This window comes from Meleagris gallopavo, chromosome 11 (assembly GCF_000146605.3).
Source record: "Meleagris gallopavo isolate NT-WF06-2002-E0010 breed Aviagen turkey brand Nicholas breeding stock chromosome 11, Turkey_5.1, whole genome shotgun sequence".
NCBI classification, from domain to species: Eukaryota; Metazoa; Chordata; class Aves; order Galliformes; family Phasianidae; genus Meleagris; species Meleagris gallopavo.
The window spans coordinates 10,682,796-10,699,628 of record NC_015021.2 but is presented as its reverse complement, the minus strand read 5'-3'; the positions used below and the strand labels follow the sequence as shown (position 1 = coordinate 10,699,628).

Here is a 16,833-nt window from a genome sequence, read left to right as displayed (position 1 = left end):
AAAAAAAAAAAAAACAACCAAACATTATTTATTTATTTACAGTTGCTCATGCATCCTACAAACCCCCCAGAACAGGCTGGTATAAAGAAATAAAGCAACTCTCAGATTTCTACATAGCATCCCGTAACACACCTCTATCTGCTTTTTCATAGAGTGCTTGCACTGCAGGGCAGGAAAAACAAACAGGATAATCCTTCTATCAACTCCATTCAATGGAGTCTAACGTTCCCTACCCTCTTATCTTCTTCTATTTACTCATCAGCACGTCTAGGAAATAGAAATTGAAGTTCAGGACAGAGAAAGTCATGCTAACTCTACTTTGAAATGGCATAAATCAGGATACTGCAAAAGTATCACATCATTACTTAGCTCATAGCTCGGCTAAGATCAAACTGTTGCACATTCTTTAAGTCAAGGATGTAAGTGCAAAAAGAACAGAAGTCAATGTCACTTATTTCCATTAAAAACTCCCCACACTTACCTTAGTTCCCAGGTAGAAGATCTGGCCACCACAGCTGCTGATGGACTGATAACAAGCTTTCTCTCCAACCAATGCCTGCAGAGAGAAAAATGTCATGCAAGTCAAAATGCCTTTTGTTTTTTGAAAATTTTCCAAAAGACAAATGTATACCAGAGCACCATAATTAAAACAACATCATGAAGACTGGGAGAGAACAACATAGATTACTGGGCAATAGTAAGTAAGCAAGCTCTTATATTGTGGCCTTCTGTTGTAAATGAAGCTTAAAGCGCTGCTAAGTATCTCAGCAAGAAAAATTTCCTTGGGCCCATCATTTTTTCAAGCCTTCTGTCTCAGGCTTTAGTGGCAGTCACCAGAAGTTCTGGTCACAGGGCACTGTAGAGTGTCTGGAACTGAGCAAAATTCCACAGCTGGCATTTCAAGCAACAATGAACTACCATAGGTCCCATGTTTCATTGTCTACCCCTGCATAAGGAGCAGCTCCCCAAAAAGAAAACACAAACTGCCTGTTAGCTGGCTAAATCAACACCATGTATGATTTTTTAGATGTTTCATAAAGCCCTATTTCCAAATCTCCACTTTCTCTCACTTTAGGCAAACACATGTAGGTCATCTGCACCCACCAGTGCCTCGCTGACATTGCCTCCTGTAGCCAGGGACTTGAAGTGGCTGCTGTTGTAGACCAGCTGAACTTCTGGAATCTCTATGGTCTCCAACTCTTCTTGTGTCTGACGATCTATGACATGCAGCTTCTCCACACTGTCCAGAAGCACTGCTGTTCGTGAGTTTATCCACTGAAAAAGGCAACAAACTGCAGATTTCAGCAACACACATGGCATTAAAGGGAACTAAACCAGTTCTGGGCATATCCCCAAGTATTCACAGCAGAACGTCTAGAATCACTTGCAACTTCAATGCTATACACCATTACTACAAAACAGCAACCATGTATAACTCCAAAGGTAACAACGGGGAGATTCCTCTTGAGTACATCAGCTTTTACACTGAGAAAAACAACATCTCTTCAAAGAAAACACCTGCAGACAAATGGCAATCCAGCAGAGCTCTCATCCTGTTGGTACACTATTTATGCTCTAACACACTTTCCATCCAAAAGCCTCAAAAACATTACTACTACAACACCTGTTCTCAGATCCCTTGGGAGTTAAATATAATATCAAGAGGCATTAAAAAAAGATGTAGTACATCCAAGTTTAAATCAAATCCTGTCATCCATATTCTTAAATTTCTGCTTTTATGACCAAAGCCCTGCAAAAAAAAACAAAAGGCTTTTTCTCCCATTTTTTTAAGCACTCGAGAATAAAATGGCCTGGGTTGAAAAGGACCACAATGATCATCTCATTTCAACCCCCTGCTATGTGCAGGTCACCAAACACCAGACCAGGCTGCCCAGAGCCACATCCAGGGGCTCCAGGGCATCCAGGAGTGGGGCAGAGAACGCCTCCAGGGATGGGGCATCCACAACCTCCTTGGGCAACCTGTTCCAGTGTGTTACACAGAGGGTGGTGACAAGTTTCAAACTGGTTCAAGGCCAATCTAGCCTCAAACACCTCCACACTTCCAGGGCTGGGGCATCTGCAGCTTCTCTGGGCAACCAGCTCCAATACTTCACCATTCCCATGAAAATAAAAAAAAAAAAAACTCATCCTCATTTCAAAGGTAACTCTAATCTGATTTCTAGAAAATGCTAGCTGATTTGGAGGCCTGTCTTGGTATTCTGGCCTTTCATGCTTTATTCTCTCTATTCTGTAAATGTGTTTTGGAATTGGGATTTTTGTTGTTGAAATCAAGCAATTACGGCACGCTAGGAAGCATCCATATACAAAAGCACTAGAATTCTACTGAGCTAATTACAGAGAAGTCTGCATTCTTAAGTAAAGAGTAAAAAATACTGCTTGCAAAATTCTCTTTGGCTTTTGAAAATATTTTCTTAACAAGGCTACTCTCTTCCCAGAAAAAGAAAGTATTTTGCCTACCTGCAACTACTCTTTTGATTGTTCATTTTTTACCTCTTAATTGCTACTTGCTGTTTCATTTGGGCTAGTTTTCCTAATGAATCCCAAGTTTAAAGACATTCTCCATTACTGAACTCCAGATAAGTACAGTCCAGACGTGTGGTACAGACAACTAAGGGATCTTGAGGTACAATTACAAGAAAATTTGTGTAAACAGAACAGTATTGAGACTTACAGTAAAGTTGATGAGGTCATAGTGAAGATGGAGCTGCTTCTGCTTAGTGACATGTATTGCACCAGTATCATCCCTCTTTACCTAAAAGAGAAATCAGACAAGATTGAGGAACACCTTCTTCAGCTCAACCTCTCAGTTCCCAAACGCATCACACCAACTCCAGGAGTGCAGTTCACACGAGCAGGCTGAGCACACACTGTTCTCAATCAGAGTGCTGTGATCCACTTCCAAAGCTCTCATGTATGAGAGGAAACAGAAAAGGTCTGAGGACTGGCTCTCAGAAGGAAGCAGAAGAACACATGCCCTCTGCTGGATTCATTTCCAATCGCCTGTTTGCACTGCAGAAGTTGTATGCCAAAACAGCTCCTTAAACATCCTAGCACTCCAAAGCCAAAGTACTCCGTTTTCTGAAGCCTGAGCACTGCTCACATACTGAATTCAGACATGAAATCTTCAAAAGTAAAAAAAAAAATCTGCATATACAGCTTCTGCAGAGCTCAGCAGTAAAAGTGGCATACCTAAACACATGCACCTTGAAAGCAGTTGTCTCTCAGTGGTTTATCTAAGTTTTCCAGACCTGTGTTTCATATGAAAAAGCAAAATAGCATCTCAAATTCATGTGCTCTCCTCAAAATAATCCACATTCTTCCACCTCCAGGTGAAATGAAGTGAGCTTATAGTCAACACTTCCTTCTGGAATACACAAAGCTCAGCACTCCAGATCCTCAAGGAAGGACACCACTGCTTGCTGAAGAGCAACAAACAGCTTCTTTTCCCAAGCCTGTTGCAAGCTGCAGACATCCCTAGCATGCACACACACACACTAGAATTCCACGAGCCAGAGGCTCAGTCAACTGAGTTAAGACGTGATTATCTGAAACACAGAACAAAACATTCAAACTTACCAGAAGAAAATGAACGACATCACCTCTACAAAACGCAAGCATGGGGTTCACCGAGTTCTGTACAGCCACAAAGTGCCACGCCAGGAGGGGGACACTCGAAGGGTCCATCTGAGAGACAAAAAGCACAGACTGTATGCAAGGCAGCCCCTTGGTAGCAGGACGTGTGATGTTCATCAGCTGCTGCTCGTTGACTTCACCTGGTATGCACACAGGCCACAAAGCAATGCCTTAGCGTGCTGAAAACTGAGCAGAAGGTTGTGTTCTTTGGTCTACACACTTGATTTACAGACGACAGGTCAGCATCCCATCAGTCAAGGCTTCCAGGCCACAGCAGAGAAGACAAGAAGCTAAGCAGTTCCTGAGCTCCTCCCTTCCCACTTCTGGGAGAAAGCCCAGCATCTTCAAGAGATTCAGCTCTCTGCCTACAATCTACATCTGGCAGACCAACACATTAAACTCTACACTGTAAAACTGTAGTTCTAATGTGTGCTGGTAAAGCAGTAAAACCAACTCCTAGCCCTGATCTCACCCCCTTCACTACAAGAACTGTTGGTAGCAACAATGAAAAAGCAAGCATTTAGCTCTGTAACTCACACGACCGTAGGGAAAGGTCATCCACACTTTCAAAGATGGCTTCAGGCCAATAACCAATATCTTCAAAGAAACAAAAAGGTAAAATAAAACATTGGAGGATGTACCAGGAAGTTTCTTTGTGGCTTCTCATAAAGCCTTCTGCCTGCAGCGAGTTACCTTTGTTAGGGAGGCCATGGCCAGCAGTGAATATTGGGTGATAGGATGGTCTCTCAGTTCAACCTTTGCATGTAATGGTTCAATACAACAAACCTCCCCCTTGGAGCCACTGAAGAGACATCGAGATTCACATGTTCTCACTCCCATAACCCTCCTGCAAACCAGAGAAATCAGCTTAGCAGACAGTTATCAAGAAGAGATCAGCCTAACAATTTCATAAATCTTATACACAATCCTTCACAAATACTGTTTCAAAAAGCCTTTTTACATAGCTCCAGGGATGAATTTGGTCTGTTGCTGGAAGCAGTTTCAAACAGCTGCCTGGGGATAGACAAGAAGTCCTTAAGGTCTTATTTAATAGCACACGATCAGGTTCCCCAGAGCAACAAGCCCAGTCCTTTCTCCTTATCCCACACCCTCTTCAGGACTCCAAGAGGAGAATCAGCAGTTAGTGAAGGGCAGCTCTCACTAAACAAGGAAAACCAAGGCAACACTTATATGACAACTTCCAAGAGTCAATCAGGAATGCCAAGATCCTGGGCAATACCTAAATAAAAACATTAATAACTTAAGCCATTATTTGACCATTAACCAGCCTTACTTCGACTAAAATTATACTGCAGCCCTGAACTGTATCTTCAATATTCAGACAACAGTTTCACTGGTTCCAGTGCTTTTTCGCTTGGATTTTAAAAGTTCTGACCTAGAACTAGCTGCTTGCATTGCCACCTTCTATCAGGTAAGAGTTGTCTTACTTAAATGAGAGTTCAAATACGGAGCCTCCGCTGTCATTGCAAATTGCAAGTGTCGGGTCATCTGTAAACTGAGCAGACAATCAAATTAGAATTGGCATTAACAAATAAGCCACCAAACAAAAAAAATTGAAAAAAACCTCATGCTACAGCATTATTTACAGTGCATTTACCTCTGTATGTTATGTCTACCAGCAATACACTTTCATTTAGCATTGAGAATATTGATGGCTTTTTTATGACGTGTACGAAATGCAAGGTTTTGTGTTTTGCCCTCATCTTTCCAGCATCATTTCTAGATTCTGTTATCAAAGTCCCACTACATTCTATTGCAGCTCAGAACCACAAGACATCAAAATCTGTACCGCTACCAGAATAACTCACAGCTTCAAGCCTCTAGGTTGGTGCCAGAACTGACAAATGGGCTGTGAGTCACGGACAGACCAAAAATCAGAAACATCCATAGCTACTAATGAAATCAAATAACTGAGATAAGAAAGGATCATGTACACAGTTGAGAGACCCTTCTGGAAGACTTTGCAATCCAGCACAAACATCTGGGGATTGCAAGGTCCAAGTACTCCTCAACGTTGGTATTGCCATCAGGTTATGAGCTAGAAAAGGGAGCCATCAGGAACAAGGACCTGAAAAAGGGGAAGATTCATCATTATGCATGGGACAAAGTTGCCTGAGATGGGACTATTTCAGATGCAGCAGTACAGGAGCACTTCATGGCAACAAAATCTTTCTGGTAAGCCAGGTGAGGCCAAGCAGCATGTAAGAAGCCATCCTTGAGCCATGGTGCTCCACCAGATACGCTGTGAACGGTACTCAGCGGACCTGAGATGTCTCAGCAAGGTGAAGCACCAAGATCACTGCTCCAACCAGGAGATACGCGTATTTTAGCATCTAAAACTACACAGATTCTGGCATCAGAGATTGGACAGACAATAAGCTTTTTGTTATATTGCAACTCACTGCCAATATTATGATTTCAGCTAGCAATATACTTGGTTTCCTTTTTTTAAATTTCTGCTCATTTTTTTCACCTCTGGATATTACTGCCACATAGCCCCTAGGTAGCTGCTCTCATCTGCAAATCTAGAAGTACTACACAAAGGAAGTTAGCACATCTGGGATTGTTTAGTTTGGAGAAGAGAAGACTCCAGGGAGACCTCACTGTGGCCTTCCAATACTTCAAGGGAGTGTATAAACAGGAGGGGGAACGGCTGTTTGTGAGGGTGGATGGTGACAGGACAAGGGGGAATGGTGTTAAACTGAGACAGAGGAGGTTTAAGTTGGATATTAGGAGGAAGATTTTCACCCAGAGGGTGGTGAGGCACTGGAACAGGTTGCCCAAGGAGGCTGTGGATGCCCCATCCCTGGAGGCATTCAAGGCCAGGCTGGACGTGGCTCTGGGCAGCCTGGGCTGCTGGTTGGTGACCTGCAGATAGCAGGGGGTTGGAACTGGATGAGCATTGTGGCTCTTTTCAACCCGCACCATTCTATGATTTTATGATCTGACTGAATATGAGCAGGTTCTTTGGAAAAAGAGGAGGGGAGGGGAGGGGAGAAAAAAGAAAAAAAATCCATTACCTTAATGTGCAAAATGGCTGTTCCTGGGGGGTGAGCATCTGTTATTGATCGTAGCAGCTTCCCACTGGCCAGATCCCACATTGTGATCTGCAAGCAAGTTGTTCTCAGTATAAACTCTTTGCTGCCAAGAGGATCTCTCCATCACCTTGTGTGACGGCATATCACTGAGTTTCTATGTTCAGCACAAAAACAATTAACAGCTGCATACTGAGCGCTCTTAGCTTGGATTATACTAACACAGTCCCTCAGTAACTGCCTGAGGAAGGACAGCACTGAACCACCAATTCATGGGAATTACCTGTCCTTTTGCAAAGCCACACAGGAGTCTGGAGCAGTCGTTGTTGATGCTGAGAGCAGAAATAGCCCCATACTGAGCCCCAACAGCAGTGCTGCCCAGACACAGCCGTAGAGCCTGGTTTTGATCTAGGGCATAAGAATTAGTTCAGAGTTAGAGTACCACAATTATTTACTACACAGATGCTAGAGGTGCATTAACAATTCACAGGCTCACAGTTACACTCCTAATGAAGAGTTCCCAAGATCAGAGCACTTTGTTAGTACAGAGATTGCAGGGAAATACAAAAATTTGTTTTAACATTACAAAACAAGGACAGAGAATAGGGGAATGCAGAGGCATTAAAAACTGAATAGCCAAAACAATATCTAGCTTTGCTGGCTTTTTTTTTTGTGAGGATTGATGGAATGAAGACTGGAGATCTGAAATATATCAGAAGTGCCACTGAAATACTGTGTTAATGCGTTTTGCCTTGAGCAGAGAGGAAGAGGTCAGAGAGATCCAGGGAACAGACAGCAGCTGAGCCCCAGAACCCTCTGGGAGCAGTGCCCAAGGCACAGGACACATCTCTCCATACAAGCTGCAGCTCCATTAGCTATGTGCCAGCTGTGAAACAGAGCATGGAAGTATCTCCCAATTCCTCCCCAACACCACATGATGTATTCCTGTATCACTGACAGACTGGAGGCTGAGCGCACTGTGGGAGTCACCTTTCAAATTCTGCTAACAGAAAGGCCTCTCGAAGCCAAGGAGAACAGAAGGGTTCAGACTGGCAGAATATACAGGTATAGCAGCAGCTCTGAAAGCTCTGACAGTTGCACAAGTTACTGATTAGTTCTATAGCACTGATGTTCTTGTTTAATCAAAGGATGCATGCAATTCAAGCGACCACACCATGAACTGCTACCCTCGTTCAATATATGAGAAACATGGAGCCAAAACTATTGCAGCATCACTAGAGCAAGAAATCAGAGAAGGAAGTATTCTAAGGTGCAATAGAAATTAGCATCATTTTGTCAAGAAAAGTGGTCTTGAGTGGAAGAGCATCCAGATGGCAAACCTGGTGCCTGTATGCCACGTGCTGAACCCTGTGACGACAAAACACTGCATGTTTCAAGTGGCTGTAAGTAGCTTGTCTACAGCACTGAACTCTTCAGACAGTGTTCTGTAGTTCTGAACACTTCTGAATTAAGAACAATTTATTCCTCCATTAAAGAATGAAGAGCTCTACAACAGACTTCCAGGGAAGCTTTCCTTTACGGTTCCTCACTGCCTGCAGTGTGCAGATCTCTGATCAATTACGATACGTCCTCTGCCTGTCCTGAGCTCCAGTCCAGCCAGAACCTCCCTCCTTAAGGAGAAATTTGTAAAGATGTAGGACTACTTGTTAATTACAAGGGAAAAAAAAATAATAAATCCTTCTTCAGACTCATAGAGCTGCAGCTGAGGGAACTGGGATGGGTCAGTCTGAGCTCCTAAGAAGGAAGTGCCCATTTTTTGCCCAAGATGCATTTTCAGAGTAGAGAAATAACCACTTGGAAAGCAAATCCCAAAGAACCACACATCAGCACTTGTTCTCATTTCCAGCCAACCACAGGATAACACACAAGGAGGACTTATTTGATAATTTTAAAAACAAATCAGATAAGCAACATTGCATCCAACACAAAACAAGATGTCTGAGTCAATGAGCTCCCACTGATTGAACTGCTGAAGTAACAAAGACAGATAAAAGCAGAGAGTTAAGCTCATCTGATGATTTTCCAGACTAATAATAACAGAATTTAAGGCACATTTTGGATTAAAAAGTATTTTCCACATGCTTGAAACAAAGGTGGCTACTAACTGTCCAGAAAACATCTTCAATTTTGAAATGTAAATAAAACAGTTCTTCATCTGAATGATTTCCAGCAGTAACTATTGCTGTTACTGTTGTTCTCACAGTCTGGAGCCAAAACCAGATGGTACTTAGCCCTACAAGCAAAATGTTAACAAGCTTTTGAATATGAAATGTCACTTTCCAGAACACAGGAATAAGCAGAACACTCCAGAATTGATTTCTTCTTAGATAATCAGGTTTTTAACCAATTTATTTTTTTCTTAAGCCATCATGTCTCCGCATTCAAAAGACTTGATTTCCTGCAGAATGACTCAACTGCTACAGATTCTAAGATGAGATGCTTTCTTCCCACCTTCATCAGGCCTACCACCAGTAAATGCTCTCCCAGGAGGTACCCCTCTTGGAGCTGGAATCAGGAGGACAAGAGACGGTGTGCGAACGGAGCAGGTTACAGACACCATCTCCCTTGAGAACACAACAGCTGTCTCCTAAACCAGGGTGTGCTGAAGCCTCCTCACCACCATCTACCTCCAGCTTGAGCAATGAAGTGGCTGCTCACAGCAGGGATTCAGTCACCTCCCCAGGAAGCCACTGCTCCCTCCTCAGCTGCACAGCTGCTGCATGGGGTCAGTCAGAAGTTGCTGTCTGCTTGTTGGGTTTCCCAGAGTTTCTGGCTCGTGGCTCCCTGACTCAGGTCCTAATCTGTAGTGCTCCCACTAACAGTTCTCAGGCAGAAACAGATGGATGGTGACCTCATGCAAGAGCTCTACTTCATCCTGCCCTCAAACAACGCCTTTGCAAACATCTACAGACATGTCCTGCTTTAAAACATTACAAATAGCACATTTACCTGTTCCTCTGCTGTTTCTGCCCAAAGAATTGGCAGCATTCAGTACACATGCAGTTTCTGGGCTCACCAGCAGTACCACCCACTGCCTGGTTATTGCCCTGCCTTACATGCTGCCTATCTGGCACAGATTAACCTAGCACATCAGCATGCAAACTGGGCAGGACAGGAGTTGCTCATGCAGGGTACGTGCACAGTGTGGTGTTACTGTACCTTTTCCTTTTCAGTCCACACAGAAAGGGCCAAAATAGGAAAGAAAAAGTCAGAAATCAATACAAAAGAAAGGAGAGAAGTAAAGAACAGCATATGTGACAACATTCAAAAAGACAGAGAGCCTTCAGATTTTGCTGACGTTTTTTATTTTGCTATCATTCCACCTTTTGATTTGCTCAGTTACCTGAGGGGATGCTGCTGATTACGGTGCTTTAAAATCAAGTGTGCGGTCACTGAAGAAAAATGAATTTATACATTTTGACTTCATGATACCAATGAAAAGAGAACAGGAGCATGCAGGAATCACTCCTGTCTGTATCTAAAGAGCTGGATGCTGTAGCACACCTCTCATCACCTTTCAGTCGGAGCAGAGGAACCCAGGTTGCAAGGCAGCTGCAGCAGTCCCTGGCCTCACTCTGCCACAAGGAGGGTCAATGAGCTTAGCCTCCTCAGGGCCTTGGTGAGTTCTGTGTATCCCAAGGAAGGTGATCCTGCAACCTCTCTCTCAACATCTATTCCAGTCTTTCATCACCCTCATGGTCAAAACAAATATCAGTCAGAGCTTCTCCTGGGGCAACTCCAGTGCACTGCCTCTTATCCTAACACCAGGAGCCTTTGAGAAAGGTCCAGCTCTCACTTCTCTGCTAAATGCTTGAAGCATTACATTTTACTAAAAGTCAAGGAACTTTCAGTTAGGAAAAACATCGCATCACGTTTTCTAAAGACCACAGAAAAACCTTTAGAAACTGCAAAGTACATAGCAATGTAAAGATCATGGCCAAAGTAAAAGTTTGTCCAAAATCTAACCAGGAGCGTAACAAAGAAAACAATTCTTCAAGAAATATATGAACTGAAACACCGCAGCACATGAAGCACCTCAGGCATTTGGTGATCAATCCTTTCAGTGAGACTTGATGCAGAAACAGCCACAACAAAGATAAGAATGACCCTCCCTGTTCACATGCTTACGTACACTCCTCAAGTCCTTCCTGGAGTGTAAAATGCAAAAACCTCTCACTACTCTGACAACCCCTTGTTCAGAAGCTTACTAACTTCCTTAAATGCCCACATGCAAAGACAGAAGTAGGAAAATCACCATAAAAATGTCTTTCACAGCAGCTACAAAGCAAACTACAAAGATCTCCTACTTACAACTCAGATCACGTGTTGATCATATTCAGATTAAGTACATCCCATTTTAAAGCCTGAATTCCCAAGAACGTGAGACTTAACTCTGTCACAGTCCTTCCCCTCCTTCTTCTGTACCCTGCCCCCTCACAACTTTTAGCCTCTTGAATAATTCCAGCCAACTCTGAAGGAAAAGGGTAATTCAATTTCAACATTTGTTATGAATTTAGTGCTGCATAGACATCAATGCACACAAGCTAAACGTGCATGGAAGCACTTCAAGAGCAGCTCTCTCCAGCTGAGAAGCTGGTTAGCTAAGGCACAAGCTCAGAATTTACATGTAAGACAGGCTGGTGATGGGAGAAAGAATAACAGAAAAAGGGATAAAGTGGTGACGGATGCAGGAGAAGATTGGGGAAGGAAGAACCTAGGATGCAAGTCTGCAGGTACCATGGCTTACAAGCTTCCCTTCTCAAGGAATGCATTTTAATTTTCCTACTCCTGGCAGCTACTGTGTCAGAAGGGAAAAGATGGATACGCTGCAAATTGTTCTACTATTGTTCTCCTATAATGATTCTGCTTTTTTCCATATCAAAACAGAGTAATTTCATACATAAATACAAAAAAGGTTCTTTATACAATTGTCAAGGAGACAAATTTCTTGTTATCAATGCGTCAATCTCCTGCAAAACAGGAGCAAGAACTATACAAAGAGGAACAAATTAAATATTACTTGTGCTTTATTTCTTTACTGAAACAAAATTGTATTTAGCACAAAACATACAAGAAATCCAATTCCAACTCTAATTTGAGCTGTTCTGGGGATTGGTTCTTTTGTTCATTTTGCTGGTTTTGTTGTTGCTGTTTTTAAAAATCATTAAAAAAATGCAAAGAGCTTTCTTTTTCACTTACCAAAAATCAGGGCTAGCCCATGAGAAGTCCCCACTGCTATCAGATTTGATGCTGCCTGAAAAAGTCACGGAGAAAGACCAAAAGCTGAGAAGTTCACAAATCATTCACAAATCCACCACTTCTAATATCACACAAAGCTTGCCAGAAGGGGAAATTTTAAGAAGGCTACAGATAACACTTTTTAATATACCAGCAATAGACCTGTTGCTACATGAGAACTCATGTAGTTTCCTACATGAGAACTACAACCAAAGGACAGTTTTGCACCCCCCATGTGCCTCAGTCACACACGCTTCCAACCTTGCTATGCAACCCTCACCTCCAGATGCATTTTTCCCTTTTTCTCTTGAACTAAAAACTATCATTTCTTATATACTGCTGCTACCACAATCAAAGGGATCAAATGACTTTCTTTTCTTCATAAAGTTTAATACTAACTTCACAAGGGCAAGAAATACTTGCTGTTTGCCACCTCCTTAACACATGACTCTAATTACACGCAGCTTACTTCTGACATACTTCAATTAGCGTGCTTGACTTCAAGAAGCTTAGTGCCCATTGCTAAACAGGTCTGTGCCTTTCAGACAGGCTTTCAGCAAAGCTTTAAGGTCATATTTGAGTTATATCAGAGCCATAGAAACTTTGAACTCACTGCATGATGAGCACTTCAGTTTAAGTGTCTTTAAAACACTGTTAGGAGTCAAAGCAATGGCTGGCAAAGAAGAAATAGGTAGGAAACTTCAAGGTGTCCAATAGATGAATGTGATGGGGAATGGTTGGGTGCTCAACTAAGAACTCCTGGTGATGACATGAAAAAAGGGAGAGCAGAGGGCTCGATCAGCACAGGGCAGTTAGGAAAGGCTGCACCTTCTAATGCTGCTCCTCCTAACCCTCACATTCGAGGACTCTTAGCAAGGACAAGAATATTATGATCCATTAACAACCCCATTAAATTACTGCTTAAAGTTTGCCAAATTTATATGAAGTATAAATAACAGTATATCACTGTATTGAAAATTGTGTACTTACAATTGCAGTAGGCAAACCAGCATCCACTTTGTCCTAGAAAAACAGGACAAATTATGAGTAAGCAGCAGAACTCCCTGCACTATTAGTGTCTCTAATAATACAGCACACAGAGTCAACACAAGATATGTTTTAACGAGTCCCACCAGGCCAGAAAGTGCAAAGGGAACCACTGGCAAGGAATACCCAGAACAGATGAGGAAGCATACAGAAGTGGAGAAGCAGCAGACTAACAGACTATCCTGTCATTCCAAATGAAAGCTATCCTGTTTTTCTCAAAACAAGTCTCATCTGATTAACAGCCCTCAGCATTCTCTGAGTGGACACTGCACTGATATCTAATGCAAAACCATTTCCCTCTCCAGAACACCTTCTTACCTTCCCACCCAGGTGGCTCATTCACACCTCCATCAACACAAGTAACAACTGGCTGCAGCACATTCACACTCAGACTCCAATCACACAGCCCTTACAGAAACACTCACAGAATCACCTGCATTTTATGCTAACAAGCCTGTTTCAGAATTCACATTCTTTATAAATCACTGCCTCAACTGTGATCTTGGGCAGCTCCTTTTCACTGGCAGCACAAACTCCAGGCAAGCCTGAGGTGCAGTCACTGACACAGAAGTGTGTGGGCCTCAAATGAGTGTGGCCCGTGCCTGCTGCAGGCATTAAGCAAACCTGCTTCTAGCACCTTTAAGCAACAACAGCACTGATATCATTTTGTATTAATATTTCCCATCAGATTTTTTGACATCTGGCAACAAAAAGCAGTGCTAAAGAGGACTTACCACACTGCTGCTGCAGATAGTCAGCTAATAATTCACTCCTAGTTAGAGATTACTAGTACTAGCTTATGTACTAAACATATTAATATTAATACTGTGAAGAGGGAGAAGATCACCCGCATCCCTCCACACCAGAACACGCCAAAATTTTACTTAATAGATGTCACCAGGAGAGATATAGACACTTACTGCTGCAGATACAATTTGGGCAGAAATCCCCTTCAGAAGCGAGAGTCTTATAACTGATCCGTGCAGAGAGAGAGAATCTGGGAGTTTTTTCTTCCTAAGGAAAGAAGAAATAATCCAAACACGTTAAAGTAGAGTTTGGAACATATGCCACAGCTAAACCAGCAGGTAAAGTCTGCATGCATACATAACCATGCAGTTTCCATTCTTATTGCTGAAGCACACGTGTCCAAAATCAACAGACGTGAAATCAATAGCAAAGTATCCAACATAACACTGTGCCTGCATAAGAATTTGTCTGAATTCCTCTTCCACAGAAATGAAAAGTCCTTCAAACAAATTTTCAGTTTCAAGCATCTCTCTGCAGCAGAGATATAGCATTTATTAATAAAACCTGAGAGAAAAACTTCTGCTCTTTAATCCAGCCTCAGTGAGTCAGGAAGCTTCAACCTCTAAAGGTGAGCACCGTAGGAAACATACGACTGAAAAATGCTTGTTAGCAGCATATGGACCTCTGGGAAAACCAGATGTATACTTGAAGTGTAATATTCAATTCAAAGAGCTGGCTTTATACAAAAGGTAAAAGTTGCTGTTTATGGAGAAAATGTTTTTAAAGGTAACCAGTGTACAAGGAAAAGTAGATTCTGAAGAGCACTGGTATACTGTAACACACATAGGAAAGGGAAATTCCCCAGGAAAATTCAGTTCTCTTTCCAAAGACATACAAACAAGTAGGTAGGCTAATGAAACATGCCTAATAGCTTATAGTGTAGCTGAGGACCCATAAACATGGTGAGCAGCTTCAAACAAACGTGATAAAAATGATTCCTGTTTTTTCTACTTCCTCTGTACTGGAAAATATTTAAGTCCCTTCAGGTTACATTTCACTCAATACAAAACATTTTATCTGAAAATGAAAGAACAGTGCCTCAGAACACCACCATATGCTACCATAAACTGTCACACTTAAGAGTGTTTGTAGCCAATGCAATTGCTCATGTAGCAATCACAGCATAATAGAAACCAGAGGCCAACTTCCCATGGCACACAAGCAGGCCATGGGAGTGGCTCAGGGTGTAAGATGAAGCCATCATCTGAGTAATTAACAAAGTAAGTCAGCAGTACTGCAGCTAACCATCACATTCCAGGCTGCTTTGGGATGTCAAGATTCATGTTCCACTTCCAGAAGCAAAAGCATATTGTTCGCCTTTTAAAAACGCAGAAGGTTGCTTTAAGAAATTTCAATTGTTCTTAGCATTGATAGTCCTTCTACCCACCCAAAAAGATAATTACTTTTAATTGATTTAATCTCCCAGGGTATCAGACTCATAGTACCTTTTCAGGTGTGTCCTGTCCCCACTGTCAGAGCTTGCTACAGAAGACGTGTCATAGGAGTGTGTATCTGTGTTATCAATGTTCAGGAGAAAAGGATCTTCCAAAATGAAAGACTCTTCTTCATCATCAGTCTGAAAGAAGAGAATCACCACACTTGGTAAACATCCAAAACACACAACACCTTAACTGAAACATCAGCAAAGTGGCATCAAGTAAGCAGAAAAAAAATATGAGAAGATAATCTCTTATTAGAAAAACAGAACTATGCTATACTGTGGATAGCGTGGAAGAATCAGTCTCCAGAACCTTCAGTGATCACAGAGGGGATGAATAGTGTGGGATCTCCAGTGAGAGAATGCTGCCAACAGGAGAGCTAAACGTGCTGTGCCCAGGGCTGCCTTCTGCTGGCGACCCTCTCTCCTCAAGCTTTGCCTAGAATTGTTTCTGTGTTATTTTTAGGTGGCCACTATTTAAGCTACCTTCTAACTTCAGCACAGATCGCACTGTCCTTGAAGCACAGAGCCAGAGTGCAAACACAGCGCTGCACTGAGAGCCAACGTGCAGAGATGACAGCAGGTGCTCCTTGTTTGCCTCACAGAGAGCAGCCCTGTGCTCACTTTTCCTCAGAGCAAGGTATGCCTATGGGCTCGCTCAGCTTGTGCCCCACACTGAAATCCCTTCCTGAAAACACTTTGCTGGTCATTCCCATCCTGTATACGCTGAGACAAACAGCACCAAAGACTGTCTGCACTGAGCCACGTTTTCTTCAGATTACCACAGTTCTACTCCTTTGACGTGGATGGGCCCACATGTGAGTTTGGGCTCACAGAAATTCTCTGAGCTCCACCTACGTCCGTCACCAGAAAGAGGACACATTCTTCTACACCTCCACTCAATATCCCTTCTACTCGGGCGGCAATCTGCTGAATGTTCCTCCAGGTCCTAGACTGCATGTGACTGTCTGGGACACTTCATACCTGTACCTTTAATGCAGCTTTTAAGAGAAGTCACCTGTTCCAAGCTCTTTTTTGCCATTATACAGGGCCAAATGTGTGAAAGAGACTACAACAGTGAAGCTGTGAAGAATCCAGCAATTACATGACTCAACACATGCTGTGTCAGCCATCAGTATTGGGAGGCCATGGGGTTACATCACTTTATTTCTCAGAAGAAAATGAGAGCCTGGGTGACCTCGGGGACCTCCTCCAGCCCCAGTGACAGCATTTCACTGCAGCACTGCACCGTGCCCCTCTCACCTCGTTCAGGATGCTCTCCAGCGTTGGCGGGGTATCGACTTGAGGGATGTCGAACTCTTTGTCATCGATCTGGACATCAGAAACCACAGACCGGGGTTAGATGCCCACCCCGCCTTCCAAACCTCTGCTAACTACGAGAGGAGCAGCCAGGCACGCTCTGCTTACACCCACCCCGCACACAGGCGTCGGATTCCGCCTGACAGCGACAGGACACGGGGAAAAGCTTCAGACAAAGAGGGAAGATCGGGGCGAGATGCGAGGAGGGCACGTTTCTCCCGGGGCACTCCCGCCGCGCTCTCCCCGCCGTAC

General features: G+C 43.0%; 1 protein-coding gene across 2 annotated transcripts; it reads right to left on the bottom strand.

Moving 5' to 3' along the window:
- Positions 1 to 445: 445 nt before the first annotated feature.
- Positions 446 to 16,797, bottom strand: LOC104912649 (vacuolar protein sorting-associated protein 8 homolog). Of its 2 annotated transcripts, XM_019619003.2 has the most exons (16): positions 16,696 to 16,797; positions 16,525 to 16,593; positions 15,269 to 15,399; positions 13,937 to 14,030; positions 12,960 to 12,992; positions 11,931 to 11,985; positions 9,891 to 9,896; positions 6,994 to 7,118; positions 6,696 to 6,782; positions 5,103 to 5,170; positions 4,348 to 4,501; positions 4,192 to 4,251; positions 3,598 to 3,705; positions 2,693 to 2,773; positions 1,105 to 1,275; positions 446 to 556 (listed from the first exon to the last, which is right to left on the bottom strand). In XM_019619003.2, the coding sequence occupies exons 9-16, from the start codon at positions 6,774 to 6,776 to the stop codon at positions 461 to 463; spliced, it is 819 nt and encodes a 272-aa protein (XP_019474548.1). In that variant the 5' UTR covers positions 6,777 to 6,782; positions 6,994 to 7,118; positions 9,891 to 9,896; positions 11,931 to 11,985; positions 12,960 to 12,992; positions 13,937 to 14,030; positions 15,269 to 15,399; positions 16,525 to 16,593; positions 16,696 to 16,797; the 3' UTR covers positions 446 to 460. The 2 variants fall into 2 exon arrangements, with proteins under 2 accessions (XP_019474548.1, XP_031411002.1); XM_031555142.1 differs by lacking the exon at positions 9,891 to 9,896.
- Between the last annotated feature and the right edge of the window lie 36 nt (positions 16,798 to 16,833).

Bases quoted from the DNA above. Each gene is read 5' to 3' on its own strand.
- LOC104912649 (XM_019619003.2), bottom strand. From the start codon at position 6,776: ATGTGGGATCTGGCCAGTGGGAAGCTGCTACGATCAATAACAGATGCT. The intron at 2,774-3,597 runs GTAAGTTTGAAT...TTTCTCTTTTAG, and splicing joins ATGTCGTTCATTTTCTTCTG to GTAAAGAGGGATGATACTGG. The intron at 1,276-2,692 runs GTAAGTCTCAAT...TGCCTTTTTCAG, and splicing joins ATGACCTCATCAACTTTACT to TGGATAAACTCACGAACAGC.